The sequence below is a fragment of the Micropterus dolomieu genome, linkage group LG22 (genome assembly GCF_021292245.1).
Source record: "Micropterus dolomieu isolate WLL.071019.BEF.003 ecotype Adirondacks linkage group LG22, ASM2129224v1, whole genome shotgun sequence".
NCBI lineage: Eukaryota > Metazoa > Chordata > Actinopteri > Centrarchiformes > Centrarchidae > Micropterus > Micropterus dolomieu.
In genome coordinates, this window is record NC_060171.1 from 32693285 (window position 1) to 32712414 (window position 19130).

Consider the following 19130-nt stretch of genomic DNA (forward strand, 5'->3'; position numbering starts at 1 on the left):
AAAACACTCAGCAACGGCGTGACGTCCTTGTCCTCCTCATGCACCTCCCTGTCCCCCAGAGAGGACGTCTGTGTCTCTACATTCAAATGCCGTCTTACCAAGACATCGCCACTGAAATCAGACACTACCAGGAGCTCCTCAGCCAGCATGAGGCAAGACAGACGTCCCTGTGAGGAGTCGAGGTTTGACAAAGCGGACTCGCAGTCACGCAGTCTGCAGGTAGTAGCTAAGGGGCTTTGCGAGGGCGAGGCTGAAGACTACCACTATTGCAGCTGTCTCCAATCTCCTCATCCTTCTCAGAACCTCTGTATTCAATGCAACACCTTGCACAATATCACCTGTGCCTTGCTTCAGCAATGCTGCAGGGAAAGCCACCCCGTGGTATACCCTGACAATACAACGGAAGAGATGGAAGAATTGAGAGCAGTGTCACCCCCGGGTGGAAGCCCCAGTGCGAGTGGCATGAGTGCATCGCCAACTCTCAGCAGCAGCAGCGCAGCAATGTCCTCCTTAGCTCTGTATGATAACTCGAACACTAAGTCAGTAATTTCATCTCTTCATCCAATCACCTACCATGACTGCTGCAACCTCGCTGAGCTGGACCCTCAGGCCGTGTGTCTCAGCTGCGGTGTCTTCCACTCTGGTTCCTGCAGAGGGTTAGAATTTTGCCAAATTTACCACGAGATCAAGACACTGGGAGTGTGCTCCTGTGGGACGGCATGCCACAGAAAGCCTCTGGTTTTGTGCAGATATTGTGGAAATGAGTATTGTAGGTATTGTTGGTACAAAAGTCCTGTTGTTTGCACCTGCGGCCAAACTTTTGACCAGTCGTCCTCTGTGTGAAGCGTATTTAAGTATTGCATTAATGAGGCACAACTAGCAAAATGACAGTGCCTTAAATGTGTGTACTGGAAGCAGAAATCAAGTATAATACATAACGAATTCAAATGTTGCCTTGTCACACTGAAATGCAGTATTAAGTATGCTTCAATATTTCTACTTTGGTCCTCTTTCTGAGACTCATTACCCAGTCGTTCTGTAAGTAATTTACCAACATTTGTACCATTATCAACATTTTTAAAATATTGCATATTGTTGATACTTGAAGTTGTGATTACAGTTTGTGCTCTTGGGCCTCTTAAATGTAATTCAGTGTGAAGCACAAGGAAGTCTGTTTTCATCTGTATTTGTTGCCTGCACACAGACTGGAATAAAAAGCATCAATAAGCCACATGTCTGTGTCAGCTGTTTTTATGACAGTGGAGTTCTAGATACGTTTGATATGTAAGAAGTAACTGAGGCTGCCTACACTCACAGAAGGACTGTGGGGAGTTCTCCAAGACATTTGGGCCAACCTACTGCTGAGTTCCATCAAACGCTACAAGTGTACCTAGTTGAACTGATGCAGTCTTTTATTCACTCAAGTTGCAATTGGTAATTGACAAATATAATCAATGAACATGTCTATTTTTGAAAGCATTCTCACACCGGCCTTTTGCACAGTATTAAACATGTTTCAAAATGTTACCTTTTCATAAAAGAAATGCCTTTTTAATGTTGGTGACAGAATATATAAACCAATAAATCAAATTTGCAGGTGCATGCTTTTCATTGGATGGATTAAATCAAAATCAAATCGGTTGCTGTTCAGCTCAAAACTGTCCACTAATTTACTTTTTGTGATTTGAAAAAATTTGCTGACAAAACTGCAAAAACAGTATACAAAAATATTTTAATAATATTTAATAATACATTGTAATAACACTGACAAATACTGGTCATGTGAAAGTCACGGAGTCTGACATGCTTATAAGTGAACCCTGGGTGAAACTGACCAGCCGTCATTTTTCACTCAACTCACGCACAGTTGGATTTATTCGTTATGGTGGCAGACAAAGGTCACACATTTATCAATCACTCATATCAGCCTCGTTATTCTTCAAATATACACCTGAGCTCCACAGAACATGGCTCTCTTGGCTTGCACTTTAAGGTGAAATAGATTGTTGCTTTGGGGGCTTCTGCCCTGCAGCTTCTAGCAATCTTAAAAAACACTTCCAGTGCAGCGATGGATTTTCAGTTGAAGCAGTTATTCCAACCAGAAACAAAAATGCATCCCTTTCTGCAAGCCAGAAGAGTTTTCACAAATCATTCCTATCATCCATCTTACAGGTTCTTCTGTAAATGTTTTTGGCTTGTCCTGAGGATCTTCTATTCATTATGTGCCTGCCAGTTGATGTTGATGAAGGTTTTGCTGTCCATGCGGTCGATGTAGAGGACCCCATCCAGGTGATCCATCTCGTGCTGGAGGATACGAGCTGGCCAGCCACTGGCCTGCCAGGATACAGCTTCACCCTTCTCATTCAGACCTGCAGGGAGAACATGCAGAGGGACGAGAAAATGAACACAAACACATTAACATTCGCCTTTTAATGTGCCGGCTGATTAGACAGAGGAATTCATTTCCCATGAGAAACGTTGTGTAGTGTCAGCTACCTTAATAACATGTTTCATACTCAAATGAAATACAAAGGCACTCCATTTTGATTAATTTACCCATTCATGTTTTGAATGAATCACAAAGCTAAATTTAATTCCACGTGTTTGTTTTAGCATGAACAGACGTAGTCACAACATGGCAAAAAAATACAGGAATTAAGGGAAATACAGGGTTAAGCTATAAACATGCATACCGGACACTTCCACAGAGAGGTAGCGTGAAACTGTGGCAGAGAACCCTGAGATGCTCTCACAGGCCTCCTGAAAGAGCACAGTCCGTCCATCCAGGACCCTCAGCTGGGGGTTGACAAAGATCCTCAGGGGCTGGACGGAAAGACCACGGACCTCCCTTGATGCAGGCGAACTCTCCTCCAACATCTTCTGAGGATATTCCAGGGCCAGGATGCGGAGTGGCACCCCAATCTGAGGTGCACTCAGTCCCACACACTCAAGTTTACGCATCACTTTCACCATAGTGTTGATGACCTGTTGGATCTCAGGGCTTGTTATAGCAGCTGGGTCAACAGCAGCAGCATGTGAACGCAACACTGGATCCCCTACCTGACACACATGACTGTATGGAGGACTGGGAGGGGACATGATCTTGTGTTTCATGTACCGAAGATAAGAGCGCACCTTGACGTTGCTAGAGTAAGAGTGACTACAGGGTACAGGCGAGTAGGGTGAGATATGTGGAAGACGAGTAGAAGTCACTGCCCCAACACAGCAGCGAGGGGCTTTGGATGCACAAGGTCTGAACCCCATCCTGGAGAGTTGGAGCAGAGACGCGCATGCTTTTGTGTTCATGGTGGAGCTGCAGCTGTGATGATATGTCACAGATCAGGGGGGTGACACACAGTTCTGTGCGAAAATCATACAAAAGGACATAAAGTTAATGTCAAATCTTGCCCTAATGTTTGATACAATATATGTCCAAAAGTATGTGGTCAGACAAACAAAACAACAGATGTAAATGTAGAACATGTCATTCAAAACCATAGGCTTTTAGCTGTTACTATAATAGCCTCCACTCTCTTTCCACCTGATTTTGGAACCTGGCTGCAGGGATTTCTGCTCATTCAGCTACAGCATCCGTGAGGTGCAACATGGATGTTGCTTTGTGCACCGGGACATGAACCATGGTAAACAGGAAGTATGTTGACATGGCTATCAACAAGCACACCTTTGGCCATACTGCATCTTCATGAATGTCTTTTTATGTGCTATTTTGAACATTACCATAATTAATGAGGAATTTTAAACCTCTATATGTGGAATTGTAATTTAATTATAGCATATTTCAAAATATTCTAACGTTGAGTTTTTCACAATATAAAGACAATTCCAGGGTCTCTGTGTTTAACGTTTTACTGGCTGCACCAATGTCGAAACATTTAAATGGAGACGTCATTAGAACGTTTCAGTTATATTTATCACATAATATATCTGTCGGTTAACACAAAGGTAAATGTGATCACTTTGACGTTGCGCTTCCTCCGTTGAACAGAAAACTTAGCTTTGCAGCGACGTTACGTGAAACCCCGCCGACGGTGCAGGCAGGTGAAACAAAACATGCGCTCCCATCCAACAGCTACCACTAGCTACAAAGCTAAATCGTTAGCATATAAAGTTATATAAAAACACGCCACTAATGCAATTAACTAAGCGTAGTATTGCCATATATAAGACGTTGCCTATCTCTGTTACCTTATACTAACGTGTACGCTCCCATGCTACCCGAAAAGGACCACATTTTGAGTATTCAAGGTGAAAACGCAGAAAAAAAGATATCCAGGGCTCAAATGAACTACTTCCAGGTCAAGAACGTTAAGCGGCACATTGCTCTTCATAATAAAAGTCTACACGCGTTATTTGCATTGTCATCTTAAGGCACCGTTCCTTAGAAACCTTTATTTTGACATCAAGGAAGTAATTTGCATCGTTTTTTTAAACGAAATGATCTGAAAACAGTCTCAGAACTGGGATGTTCAAGCCTCCACATCCTTAACTTGCCGGTACATGCCCAGCTCTGGTTCAGCTGGGGGGGGAGTGATCGCATCTAATCCATGAATGGGAGTTTAAAAGGTCCATTGATACCCGGGGCTGTCTCCTTCACAAACCATGCGGAGCTGCGCCTTGTAGTATCTCTGAGCACCAGATGGAAGGAACAGAGCTGCAGCCGCTTGATCAATGTTTACAGAGCTTCCAGAAGTTACCGCTGTGGATCATAGAGTATATCTGGGCTCACAAGATGACAGATATACAGGAAGGTTGGTTTTCAGTTATTTTTGGATAAGATGTTTAACTTGCCTTTACCTTAAGCTTTGTATAATGACATTCTATGCTTGATTATTTTACCCGATATACGTTAATTATTGTTAAGTGAGTTAACGTTACACTTACTTTGGATCATTGCAGATGCAGATCAGACACACCATTTAAAACATATAGTTTTTTATGTAACGTTAGTTTGTCCGTTTTCTCTCTGTAGAGGACGATCTGAATGCTTCCACCACACATGCAAACTGCTCATTAGAAAACCCAAACCTGCCTGCACGTTAACACATTTCAAATTAAATGAAGATTGGGCCCGTCACTGCAAAACATGACTCTTTTGAAAGTGACAGTTGTAATGAAAGTTAAACCAGAAGATGATGTGAAGTCATGTTGCTTCTTCACAGCTGTGGACCCTTCCACTTGGCCAGAAGTGGACTCCCAGCCCCTGAGCCTTGAAGATTCATGGAGGCTGCGTGTTGCCTCTGCTAAGGTATATTCCATTGTGAAGAACAGGGACATGGCACACTTTGAGAGAGTAATGGGCTTTCTGGAAGCCACTTACAGACTTCTACCCAGACTGGTGGCTCCCATCAAGCACATGAAGATCATGTTTGGCCTCAAGACCATGGTAAGGAAACAGGTGTTGGGAGGATTCAGTCATTTGTAAAATTGGTGCTACCTACATGTTCTGGCTGTAGTTGATCCATGGCTGTATTTTTTAGGTTTAGTAATATTTCTGAATTATATTTTTAGTTTCCCGCTTTCTGTTTATCTCCTCTCTCTTGGTTATTGTCTCTCCTTCCAGGTCATCATGTGGATGCTCAGGGAGGGTCGAGGAATGATTGATACTGTGTTTAAAATCAGCCAGTTCTTCCCAAGTAAACTACCTCAATACCAAGATCGATGTGTAAGTGTCCAAATTGGAACACTCAGTTCTGCATATTTTAAAATCTTTGAACCAGATAAACACGCTCTTATTCTAAACTCTTCATGTAAATTACACTAATCACTAATATGTAATATGAAAATCTTACAAATTTCTGAACAGTAGTTTGTGTCATTTTTTTCTTGCACAGAGCCAACATGAAATGTTCCTGATGAGGAAAAACCACCTGGATTTCAAGGCTCTGGCACAATCACTTGCTATGGACAAGGACAAACTGGAAGATTATATTAAGGTTAGTTTGTGTCTGTCTATTGTTATAACAGTAGGAGTAACTGCCACAGTGAAGGATGTAAGACAGTTAAAGTGTTCATGTACATTTAGCATGTTCAAATGAATTTTTCCTCAGTACTTGGTAATAACAGTATAGTGTCATACAGCCAGGTTAGAGGTTATTTGTATAGCAATTATCTCGGCAAAGTGCTCCACAAAATGAGAATAAAACAAAGATAAATAACCATATCAAACATATAGATACAATATGACCAACAACACCAAAGTTACAAATCAGGCATGTTATCTATCTATGATACTATCATAACAGTATCACATTCTGACTTGGATCATTGGGAGTCAAAAGCTATGTAACAGCACTTGGGGCCAGGCATGTTTGGCCTTAAAAGTTATTAAAGAATCCTGTCAATTAATCAATCCTGAATTTAACTGGCAACCAATAAAGGGAGGCAAGAGTAGGGGTGATATGGGATCTACAACTGGTCTAAGTTACAATTCTAGTTAAAAGATTTAACTAAGCCATGTAAACATTATATTGCAATAGTCAATGTGTGAATAAGACTTTGTATGTCAGGAAAAGACTAAGCTGATTCCATTTTGGTTATATTTTTATGGTGAGCGTAGCAGGATTGAATGAGATTGTTAATATGTGGTTCGACATTCAGTATTTTATGTTGGTTGCCAGTGGACCAATAAACAGTTGTAATTTGCTTGCTAAGTGATCAAGGCCAAAGATTATTACCGCTGTCTTTTCTGAGTTTACCTGCAAAAAGTAACAAGGCATTAATTTCATTTATAGCAGTTAAACTGCACTGCATTAAACTCCTCAGCATAGCAGTGATAGGAGATCACATTAAAATTACAGATATCTACTAATAAGTACTAATGGGATGTGACAGACATCTCAGTGGTGTAAATAAAGGAGTGAACAAAGTTTTTTTAAATTAATGTGTCAAGCTGCATGCACATAACTCTGCATGAGCTTACAAGACCCCTCAAGTGAATATAAGCCAGAATCCTCCATATACATTTACAAACAAAACTACAAAAAATAATTTGAATAATTTTCAAACTCAGATTTTCAGTTTCTAATAAAACATGTATAATAATGGTGAAATCAGAACAGTACCAATTAAATCATCCATCTAGCCTTCCTGGCTTTTAAGACAAAGTTAGCAAACTTAATCCTAAATAGATCTTTTTCGATCATGTGTACACCAATTAATTGTTGAGCCATTTTATGGACATTTGGGATTCTTAAATCATACAAATTAATTCACACAGCCCACACATTCTGTTTTCCTTCTGAATGTTTTTGAATCTGCCAACCTCAATGTCCAGAGGAAGAAGTGAAGCTCTCAACTGTGAGATGCAAGATGTTACATATGATTCAGGGCCAAACTTTGTCTGACATGCACATATGTCCTTAATTGTAGCTTTGACAAGATATTTTTAAATACTTTTCTTAAACCTGAATTAAACTTGAATAAGTACATATCCACTTAATATGTATGTTTACACACACATTTATGGTGTGTATACTGCTGTGATTTACAAAGAGTATGGGCTAGACCTGCTCTATGAAAAGTGCAATGAGAGAACTCCTGTTATGAACAAATACATTTAATTGAACTGTGATTGATTGTGTACTGCATATGCTATTGCATGCATGTAATCAGTGTGTTGATTAAGTACATAGCGCTTTTGTCTCTCAGCCCCTAACTGTGAGTCATTTTCTATCCAGTAGGGTGCACTACAGGTCTACATTTAAAAATAAATCCTCATGGATATCCTGCAGTGTCCATGTACTCAGAACATATACACAATGGGGCGGCTGTGGCTCAGGAGGTGGAGCAGGTTACCTGTTAATCGGGCAAGATACTGAACCCCGAATTGCCTCTGGTGGCTGTTCCACCAGTGTATGAATGTGTGTGAATGGTGAATGCAGATGTAGTGTCGAAAAGACTAGAACGGTGCTATACAAATACGGATATATTTAATAATATATTTACAATTATGTAATGAGGAGGAGTAATGCTTGTTGTTTCTTCTTGTGGCCAACCACATATAATAAAGTCTAAACTGTGGGGGATAGTTCTTCCTAGACTGTGTAGAGAGTGGAGCGAAATGTGGCACAAAACTCTTCAACCTCAAACCTCTGGAACGTAATTAAGTACACTGGGCAAAACGGTAAACAAAAAACATAATAAGAAAAAGATGGATTTATGAAAACTCGTACCATGACTGCTTCATTTATCCTGTAAATTAATCAGTCTTCAATCACACACAATTGTGCACAATCCAGGATATCTTTCTCCATGACATTATGCCCTGATTCATTTTCTTTCTAGCTTTTGGAATGTATAATTGAACCCAAAGTATGTGTCTAAACTGTGTACATATGACAGAAAGTCTGTTTCAGGATGCTTCCAGGTGACATGTTAAGTGCTTGTTGTCTTTCAGAATCAGATGGAGAAGCAGTATGGTGAACATTATGCCCAGAAAGTAGAGGACAGGCTGCTGCACTATCTGCATGAGTTGGAGACTGTGTTACCAGGAGATACCTACATTGATAAGGTGCGCATTTTATGATGGTGTGCTTTGATTTGTGCTTGCTGTTTGGTGTTTCCTCTTGAAACTGTAGCCCGAAAAAGTTTTTTATGGACTCCTATTGTGTGAATTATAAACACATGAACAATGACAGATTCTGCATTCAGTAGTAGCAAACACGAAACCTTGGTTGTGTGGAGCTTTATCTTGTATTTTATATTAAAAAGCTCCATAGCCCCTCTAGTGGTCAGAAACTCCACAGGGTATCTGAGAACATGAGCGGAACAAGAGGAACTGTAAAAATGACAACACTTGAATTGCCTTGGATGTCAGGATAGGTTTGTCTAATTTTTGCTTTACCAATGTGTGAACTAGATACTGAAGAAAGAAAGACCGGTGACTGAGGAGGAGAAGCTGTTGTTGGAAGTAATTACCTCTGACTCCACGACCATAGCAACAACTCTAAAGAAGCTGCTGCACTGTGGTAAGAAACACCCGCTAACACACAACAGAAGTAAAATACAAATTTCAAGTTCACTTCATGTACATCTATTGCCTTGAATTGCCTATGGGGGACTCTGTTAAAAACATAATAGACTGTAAAACTTAAATTATAAGCTCAGTTAGATGCATATGCCTTTTAAGATAAGATACTGGCCTGGTGTGGCTACACATTTTGACTAATAAACACAGGTCTCAATTAGAAGCCTGGTCTGGTTTTTATAGAATGTATAAAACCGCTAAAAAGACCACTGGGTCACCCTCTTGAACTTGAAATGTTTAAACTTTGGACATGCTACACATCGTTAGATAACTTACATTATCCACAATTCAATGGTTCAGTTAATTTTATGGAAACTATGAGCACCAAAATAATAATCATTCAGTTGTACCTGTCAGGTTTGCCAGACTCTCCCTTTCTCTCTCTCTCTCTCTCTTTTTATCTCTGTGCATGAAGTTGGCCTGGATGCGCTGTCTCTTCGGAGCTGGATCAAATAAATGATTTGTAATTGATATGATAGCCTCATTTTTATACAAGTGATATTCATACGGGTTGAAATAAACAATTTGAAAGTAGCCTATATCCTGTCTTTGACTGAGCAAGAGTTTTGTGCTGCAGCAACTAAAGGCCTGTCACATACAGACGCCTGTCCAATAAACAGTATAGACAGGGCGAGTTAAGTGATTGAAGCAAATAAAAGCCTGGGCTATAAAATGTAATTCCACAATAGTATTATCATTTCCAATTATCCATATTGCATTTTCCTTTTCACATTCTGGTATGGGCTTCCATCATCATGGTAAAATATAAATGGTAAAGCTGACATTTAATTGTCGTACCTCACTGTACAGCGGATAATGTTCAAATGCTAATTCAAATTTGAAAATGAACATGAAATATAAATCCCATTAATCCAGTGCACTCCTTTCATTTACAGCGGTGCACTCTCACTTTATACTCTCGACAGAACACCACAGTTGAATGTCAGCGTTGTGTAACGTAATGAGTTGTCGTCGACTCGAGTAGTTCACCTGTCTCTCCATCTGCCGGATAGAATGGAAACACTTCCTTGCTGTCATCCTTATTTCATAGGCTATTTGAGGATTTTGGGGTAATGCATTAATTAAAAAAAAATGAAGCCACTACAGAAAATTGAGATGAACATTTAACAAATGCAAAATAAGCTGCAATATCTTTAGTGAATTGGACCTTGAGACACGGCAGATAATGCATGCAAACCGCAGTCCTCCTTTATTTTGAATTCGCCCCTTAGTGTTGTAGATATTTTAGATCATTTTAGGTAGAGTGATACTATGTGCGCATTTTGTTAGAATGGTGAACTACTTAGTAGGAGTTGTTTATGAAGAATGAATGGACACCCTACAGCCATAATACACAAAATGTAATAACAGTAATATATATATATATATAATATATATATATAATAATAACATAATACAGTAATATAACTAGGGCTGACCCTGAATAGTTGAAGATTCAATGCTTCGATGGGCGAAGCCTGATTAGACAGTAAATCTCACATCTCGAATCTTCGCAGCATATTTTTTATATTTATATTATTTATCATTTTGGCGATATGGGGGAGCTCAACATCTCATTTTACATAGAACTACCGGTTTTCTCTCAATAAGTTAATTTACAGCCTATTATGATATAAATTTTAACATAAGCTGAACCGGTGTTGTGCCGAGTTGTCCGCACCTCACAGGACGTTCGGATCATTTATCACCATTTAGAGCTACAACGATTATTTGATTATTTAATTAATCGACAACTATTTTGATAATTGATTAATCGTTTCAGGCATTTTTTTAAGCAAAAATGTGAAAAAATTGCTGGTTTCATCTTCTTAAATTGAGGAATTGCTGCTCTTTGTCATTTATGATAGTAAATGAAGAGTCTTTGAGTTTTGGGCTGTTGATTGGACCAAAGAAGCAAATTGAAGACGTCACTTTGGGATGAGCATTTTTCACAATTTCTTGACATTTTATAGAGGGAACAATTCGTCGATTAATGGTGAAAAATGGTCGGCAGATTAGTCGATAATGAAAATAATCATTAGTTGCAGCCCAATCAAAGAATATTATCTCGTTTTTAAACAGTTACCTGGAATAGACCCCCGAGGAACTGCGACGTGCACACAAAACTCTCTCTGCAGCTTCTCAAGATAAAGCAGAGCTATCGTGTGTAACCCTCCCCCACCACCGCCGCACAAAAACATGAATTGACTATCAGTCTAGGCAAGACTTGACAATTCTGACTCGACTATGTAACACCTTAGTTGGGGACAGCCCTAAATATAACAATATGTTACACTCTGTCTTTACACCAATGGCAACAAAAGATTGTGTTTCTTCTTCTGATGATAATAATAATATATTAATATATAATAATTTGTTAATCAAAAAACACTGCCTTTCCGTTCCTTTTAGATGTTGCTTGCTGTCGTCCGGGCAGCGTTTCTCAGTCATCAGAACGGAAGGGAAAAAATGGAATGGAAATCTCTCAACTCTCAAAGTTGGCTGAGCATGGCAGCTCCTCAAAGGCTCTCCTCAAGTCAGTGGAAGTCAAAACTGCCTTAGAGTCACAGCCAGAGGTTATTAGGCTAGTACAGGAGGCTGACCAACATGTGATCAAGGACAGCCCTCTTTTTTTGGAGAACAACAATGATTCAGATGTTACAAGACAACAACATATGGAACAGGATGGCAAGGTAGACAAGAGGGTGGAGGAAGAGAGCAGTGACAAGGAAAAGGATAATATGAGTCAAAGAAGCCGGGACGATGTTCAGAAGACCGCCACCTCTCCTCAGTTCTGCTCCAAACACCAGCGATGGGTGAAGAGCATCCTGCAGGAGTGTCCTGACGAGTGCTCAGAAGAGTTGCTGCTTCAGGCCAATGTTTCTTCATCCCCCCTGCTGTTCCAGTCGTCCTCTTCCACCTCTTCATCACAGGACCTCACACCCTCTGACCTCATACCATGCCCCCCTGACAAGCAACATCCACCTTCACAGACCTCCACCCATCTTCAGACAGCAGCCCAGGCATCTGAACATACAAACCCTGAAGATAAGCTCAGCTCTAGACCACCTGGATCAGCGAGCGATATTTCTAAAATGGAACCTCTATCTCAGCCCTCTTTGTCCAGAGACAGTCTGCTGCCCGCCTATTTGTCGCCAGTCGTCCGGTTGATAGACATTGCCCGTGTCAGAGGGATCTACCCTACCTTTAAACCTGAACACACATCTCCAAATCACTTCACCACGTCTAGTAACGAACAGACAGCCTCCGCTTCCACTGCTCAGATACTAACCTCTCCACACCGCCATACCTCAAGGAATGACACCATACCTCAGAGAACAACGAAAGACTCTTCGTTCAACCAAACAGAAACTGTGGCCCCAACAGATCCCCCGAACACAACGCACAAAGTACAAACCGCTCCAGTATCTCAGGATGCCTCTACTTCTACCAGCTGTCCAACAACAACTCGACAGTCTTTTTCCAGACTTTCAAGGAAGTTCAGACGGGCTTGTACTACCACCAGACCCTCACAGGTTATGGACAGTTTCAGTCAAAACCCTTTAGCTAAGCAGTTAGAAAAGGCCCCAACTTGTCCACCCTTGCCCGATGACTTCAATGCCTCTGGGCCTCCTACACAAGATGTTTCTATCTCTACTTCTCAATCAGGGACTCCATCCACGGTCTGTATCACCAACCAAATCCCTTTCTCTACTGAATCATCTCGACAAGTTGTCCCTCAGAACTCCATCAAACCTCATCCTCAGAGACACCTCAGTGCTTTTCAATCAAAGCCTGTCGTATCCTCTACCTCCAAATCTAATTGCATGGCTGTCAGGTCTGAGACCAGAAGAGTCCAAAGAACCCGACTGAGGTTATCGCTGCCTAGTCAGGCTGCGCTTCTGCAGTCCAAGCTACTGCAGCCCTATGTGAGTCTTACCAGGCTGAGTGCTCAGGAGTGTTACCGAGTGACCAAGGGGAGATCCTCAACCAGGTATGTAGAGCCTGTGGTACAAGGCAGCAATGATTACAACGATGAGGACGTGATGAGGGAGAACGAAGACGTTGCAGAATCTTCTTTTGATCCGAACATCCTTTACTCCAGCTGTTCTTCAAGCAATGACAGCGAGGACTCTCTGGTTTGCGACCCTGACTACAAACCTAGCATTAAAAAGAAAAGACTTCTTTTAGAGTATGAGAATGCAAGGAGCCTGAATCTTATATGAGAGCATTTGAATATGGACTATAGCCCGACCAATACTGATATTTGGGAGTTTAATAAAAATCAAGTAACAAGACTACTTTGTTTAAGCATAAACACATAACATAAACAATCTTGATGCCGACCTATTAGATTTGTTTTTATGAAGAATTGTGTACAAGACACATTCCAAGTGGGACATTTTACAGTGTAAAAATCAAATTGTCAGTGCTCTCTGGTGGACAAACTTTGTAATGGTGACACTGTTTCGAAATTACAGCAAGCCTAGTTTCACATTCTTTACTGCAATTTCTTGTTACTAGCCATTGATACCAACATATCTGCAATATGGTACATGTAATATGAGACCATATGATAATATTGACTGATTGACAATATGATTATTACCTTGCTGGCCACTTTACCCATCTAGTTATAGACATCTAATACAAATGTATTTATTGTTGCTAGATTCAGGTTTTGAAGCTGACATCTAGAGTAGAATGTTACACTTTTTAAGGCTGCACTAATAAATATTTTAAAAATAAAAACGGGTCAAATGTGTAATGTGAAAGAGGTCCCTTCTAGTGATGAACCCAGAGAGAATGATCTCCGCAGGTCCTCTCAGCTCTACAGAGCATTTTAACGTCTTTCATTGTTTTGGTTTTATGGCTTTACTGACAACCACGATCAACCTAATTTCCAGCTACAGCAAGCAGCAGTTTTCTTTGAAAAAGCTCTGATAAAACCATTGTATGCTACTACAGAGAGTGAATATTAGAATAACATTCGTCAGGCGGACACAAACACGACTCCAAGTGAATGCTAATATTGCTCCTTGTCTGCTGGATGTGCCAACAAGTGAAGAATGAACAATTTTAAAAGACTGCTATTAAATAATTTTTAAAGAACATACATGACCTGAGATCTCCGGCTTCCACTTCTGATTGAGGAGTGCTGACTGTACTATTTAAAAATAATAATAAAAGAAACAGACAAAAGATGGTTAATGTACATATTGTAATGTTGCATCATGAATGCCTCATGACCTTGTGAATGTCTTTGATACACATTACTGTGTGATCTAGCTCCATAGATCCAATATCAGTTCTCAATAATTATTGTAGCTTTTCCTGTAGCAGTTGTCTCTTGAATGTTTGAGTGTTTTGTATTTTTACATTAAATCATTGACAAATCAGAATAAATGACCTAGTGGAGTTCTCAAGAAAGCCTTGTGAAGTGTTTTTTTTGGTCAGTCGGTACAACACATTGGTCCAGACTGAAATATCTCTCTGCTACCGTTGGATGGATTGCAAAGGGATTTTATGAAGACATTCATGGTCTCCAGAGGATGTTCCTGGCATCATCAGCAGGTAAAAGTTTTCACTTTTACATTACTTTGTAATATGAGCAGCGTATTCCTACGGTTAACCTTGTGATTGGCATGACCAAAGGTAAAAGAATTGCAGATGTGATAACTTTCCAGAGGTGTAAAATAATTTCTTTGAGTATAAAACTGTTGTACAGTGTTTTTACATCTATATCTGCACAACTAATGGCATTCCCATCATCCTCAGCTGTAGTTTGTGCTCAGTTCTAATCAGCAAATTTATAATGCAAGCTTGCTAAGCTAAAATGGTGAACATGGTAAACATACCTCTTAATTTTAGCATTGTCAGTGTGAGTATGGTAGCACCCTGTGCACCAGTGAGCCTAAGTACAACTTCATGGACCTGCTAAGATGTCTGTTCTGCTCTCATAATGCCCTTAAAGAGATCCAGTATAGAACTATTTTTGTGATATTATCGTGCTGCAGGTATACAGTTTTTTCAATAAAAGTCTATTTTATGGCACAAAATACTCCCACTTAAAACAATCTTTAAGAGCCTTTAAGTTGTGTCATGTGTCTATAAAGCAAAAGGGTGAACTAACCTGTATACTGATGTTAGGCAGACATGGACCGATACGGTATCCCATGGGCCGCCCACTAGGAGTCACGTCCACTTATCTTTGGCGCGTTATGTGCCTGTCTCCTGAATCAGCCAATCAACTTAGTGGAAGACAGCTCTGTATGGTGGGGTGTGCAGTGGCACGACATGACACCAACTGTCTGCATGATGGTCAATTGTGTGAACACAACTGTGGACGAGGGCAGCAATCATCAAAGCACTGAGGTCAACAGTAACTCTCTCTGTTTGCATATGTGTATTTACACAGTGCTGTTGAGAGGAATAGTAGATGGGTCCAGCCTCTGTGGTGGGGGTAAAATGGGGACACTGGTTACTGACTTTTGACCTGAGGTTAGATCAGCAACTGTGCCCTTGAATGATCCTGGACAGAAAGATCAACCCAGAACGAGTATAGGAAATCTGTTGCTTTGACTGTAATAAGTGCTGTAATGGACTTCACCTGGACCTGACACTTTTCGTTTGGCCATTCAGTCATTGAAGAATGTTGTTCTTTACATTTTATGATAACTTTCTTATTGGACAAATGGACATCTGGAGAGTGATTACACATTTCTTAGCCAGTAACTGAATTGAGATCTACAATTAAAGCAACCTGGAAACTGAGTTTAGTAGTTTGGAATTAATTCCTCTGTGTCTTGTGAGGGTAATGAAATCCACTTCCCAGTGCGAGTCTGATATCTGAACATAATAAAATGCATTCATATAAGTTCAAAGGCAGTCAGAGAGTATTTCTTCATTCATCAAAATAGAGACAGACCTGAAAGTGTTTTTCATCAAATTGGTATTGTTTGCAGGAGCTGGAAACGGGTAAGTGCAGGAATGATTTATGTTCTTTTGTGTGCCCCTACATAAAAAGAGAAAATTGTATTATTTGAGCATTTGTCATAAAATGCCACTGAGCTGTATTGTGACAATATTGAGTTTTTTGAGGAACTCAATAAAGAATTTACATCTGAAACGTTACTGATTAGCAACGGCAAATTTTGTGAGCAGTGAGGAATCCACATTATGTAGTAATTTTATTTGAAAATAACAGCTTAACACAGTTATGCTGTCATTCAAACAGTTTTTGAAAGCCATTCACATGCCTTCCCATTTGGCTATTGGTGGAAACATGTTAGCAGACTTTCCTCATCCTCTAAGGCACTACAATGTTCGTCTTTGCAACCTCGTGTTCTTTTGCCTTTTGTTAGGCCGGTTTGCTTTAAATCCCTCCTTCATGTGTTAACCCATGTTGCACTCAGACTCACACGTAGGGAAAGGGTGAATTAATCTTGTGATTTGAACCCAGTGGTTCACTCCAGCAATAACCACAGTGATTCAGTAAGTAATGGTAAGTAATTGCACTGTGTGCTTACAAAACAACAAGGACAAAGAAGCAGTAAAACTACATATCCTGCCATTGCCATCAGGTCTGTTTCTAAATGCAAATTGACTTCGTACATATGCCCCCAACTCAGGGATAGACATGTTTGCTATTGCAGATATGTCAATAAGAGCATTTTGTTATTGTAGATGTGTTCTCAAAGTGGGTTGAAGTTTTCCCCATAAGAGAACAAGATGCTGCAACAGTGGTAAAATGTCTGAAGAAATAATTCCTAGATCCAGTCTTTCACAGGAAATTAATAGTAAAAAGGGGACACCTTTCACTTCTAAGTCACCCAACAGCTAGGAGTGGATTAGAAGATGCATGTTCCTTATCACCCCCAGAGCTCAGCACACGTAGAGAGAGAATGAATGGCAAACTTGATGAACAACTAGGTGCCGAAGAGATCCGAACAAGACAAATAGGGGCAAGGACAATTATTTCATCCTCCTGGATGGCACCATGAGAGGATCACCACAGAGCGTGACACAGAAACATATCCCAATATTTTACACATGATCCGAGAGAGGGTCCAAAGAAACCTCACATAAGAAGAGAAAACACTTGTCACTGGAGATCAGAAAATGGCAACATGCCTTTTATGATACAGCTACTTTAGCATTGCAAATGATGGTAGACCATGCCAGTATCAGTAAATTGTATGCCATCCTCATCTCACCAATGCAAACTCCCATTTCATTCACCGAAGGTTTGTGATTTTTGGTTTTTGACTGGTCTGATTTGATTAACTAATTTACTGAGGTTAATGAATGTAGTTATTTTCCAGTTCACCACTCAGCTCCCCTCCCGGACTCACAGCGGAGGGTATTTGATTTCCTTGTATTGCAGGTTAATCAATATCATTAAAACTCAGGTGTTAATATTTCCAAAATACACAAGGTAGTAAGTTTCACAATCCCAAGCTTCCGTTCAATATATGCTTGCATTAAGCCTAAGACAAACGCATTGCTCATAAGTGACAGGACCAAATACCTTAAACTGAAAGCCTGGGCTGAGTCTGCTCCGTTGGGCATCTGTCTTGTCTCTAACCTCTGAAAATGTAACCTTGCAGGAAAAGCTAAAGACTGTTCAGTACCACTATAGTGCTAGATGTTCATGAACTATTGCTAGTTCCCATCTGTTTGTACATTAACTCGGATCCATCCAATATGGTTCCCATACGGTCCAAAACTGCAGCATTTGAGATATTGCACTTTTTCCAGTATCATCAAAATGAATGGAACCTCTCCACCGACCATCCCATATCGTGTTTACATGGTGTGTGGTAGTATACCACATAATGTAGTTGGTTATCACCACCTATTACTAGTATGTTTTGTCGATATTCACCTACTGTTTACAGTGGTTGATTAAACTTAATTTGTATAAAGATTACTACAATCTGTTGTATGTATTATGGTTCCAGTGTTGACTCCCATACAGAACTACAGCAATATAGCAATAGGATAGTAGTAGAAGTGTATGTATCACCAACTGTAAATGTTGTGAACATCAATGCCCAGGTATAAGAACAACAAGGGACTGTTAGGGACATCAGAGTGTTATCTTATGGTTCCTTAAGTTATTATGGGTTACTGTATTCAAGACTGGAGTGCACTGTAAAATAAATAATTACTAACAACTGAAATGTCTATATTTGGGTACGGGACTGTAAATGCTATTCTGCCACAGATAATGTAAGGTATTAAGATTTTCTTGCGTTATTCTTAAAACTCAGCCAACTAATTGTTAATGGAATGTTTGCTAATCGCTATTATCATGCATTAGCATCGTATTTACTTATTCAAGATTAACTGATTTATGCTTATAACTTAGTTAAACACTGAGTGCAATTTGGTCTTTCCTCTTTTTGTCATCCTGAGGGTTGTTCCTTTTACAATGTATAGTTAGTGTAGTTGGACGCTTTAGGTCCCTTACCCATTTCTTTACTGGGTTGGGATGTTTAGCTCCATGTGTGCCTATGACCTACAGTTTGACCTCTGTCAGGGATTTTCACAGCTTGGTACTGCTCCTCTGAACATGACCACTGTTAGACTACACCAGATGGAACTTATTGGAAAGATTGGAGAGACCAGATGGAATACGTTGTGTTGGTGCTGACCTTATGATCAGGGGGAAATACAATTGAGCACACTGTTGAGAACATGAAACAGGCTCGAAACTTTTAACCAGAGAGGGCAGTAGAACACTGCAGTTCCACTTACAATGACCAAATCTGATCGGAGACCCCAAAGCTATATTTGATTTAGCTCATTACTGACCGTTAGCTTATCAGGTTAATTCAAAACATTAACTTCTATTATTTACGTGCAGCCAGTGATGGAGGAAGAATTCAGATCCTTTTCTTAAGTAGTAATACTACACAGTAAAAATACTCTCTTGCAAGAAAGAGTCCTGTATTGAAAATGTTACTAAAGTAATAGTATGTAAGTATAATTAGGAGAATTTACATACTATACTAAAGTATTAAAAGTACTCAATGCAGTCCCCTGTGCCTGTTAATTATATATTATATTATTACATTAT

At 40.0% G+C, this 19130-nt stretch overlaps 3 protein-coding genes across 5 annotated transcripts in view; 2 read left to right on the forward strand and 1 right to left on the reverse strand.

The window, feature by feature from the left end:
• The window catches only part of spata2l (spermatogenesis associated 2-like), a 6657-nt gene extending 5426 nt beyond the window's left edge, over positions 1 to 1231 (forward strand). The window contains exon 5 of the mRNA XM_046036874.1: positions 64 to 1231. Within this exon, the coding sequence (XP_045892830.1) occupies positions 64 to 843 (780 nt within the window). The 3' untranslated portion in view covers positions 844 to 1231. The remainder of the gene's footprint in view (positions 1 to 63) is intronic.
• A 482-nt stretch (positions 1232 to 1713) lies between these two features.
• Positions 1714 to 4362, reverse strand: pdf (peptide deformylase, mitochondrial). Of its 3 annotated transcripts, none has more exons than XM_046036880.1 (3): positions 4207 to 4362; positions 2694 to 3360; positions 1714 to 2369 (listed from the first exon to the last, which is right to left on the reverse strand). In XM_046036880.1, the coding sequence occupies exons 2-3, from the start codon at positions 3304 to 3306 to the stop codon at positions 2212 to 2214; spliced, it is 771 nt and encodes a 256-aa protein (XP_045892836.1). In that variant the 5' UTR covers positions 3307 to 3360; positions 4207 to 4362; the 3' UTR covers positions 1714 to 2211. The 3 variants fall into 3 exon arrangements, with proteins under 3 accessions (XP_045892836.1, XP_045892838.1, XP_045892837.1); XM_046036882.1 differs by lacking the exon at positions 4207 to 4362 and adding an exon at positions 3978 to 4194; XM_046036881.1 differs by lacking the exon at positions 4207 to 4362 and adding an exon at positions 3542 to 3971.
• Positions 4363 to 4446: 84 nt separating this feature from the next.
• Positions 4447 to 13344, forward strand: LOC123961461. Its single transcript, XM_046036872.1, has 7 exons — positions 4447 to 4769; positions 5181 to 5404; positions 5582 to 5683; positions 5853 to 5954; positions 8417 to 8530; positions 8879 to 8987; positions 11459 to 13344. The coding sequence occupies exons 1-7, from the start codon at positions 4658 to 4660 to the stop codon at positions 13270 to 13272; spliced, it is 2577 nt and encodes an 858-aa protein (XP_045892828.1). The 5' UTR covers positions 4447 to 4657; the 3' UTR covers positions 13273 to 13344.
• Positions 13345 to 19130: the final 5786 nt, after the last annotated feature.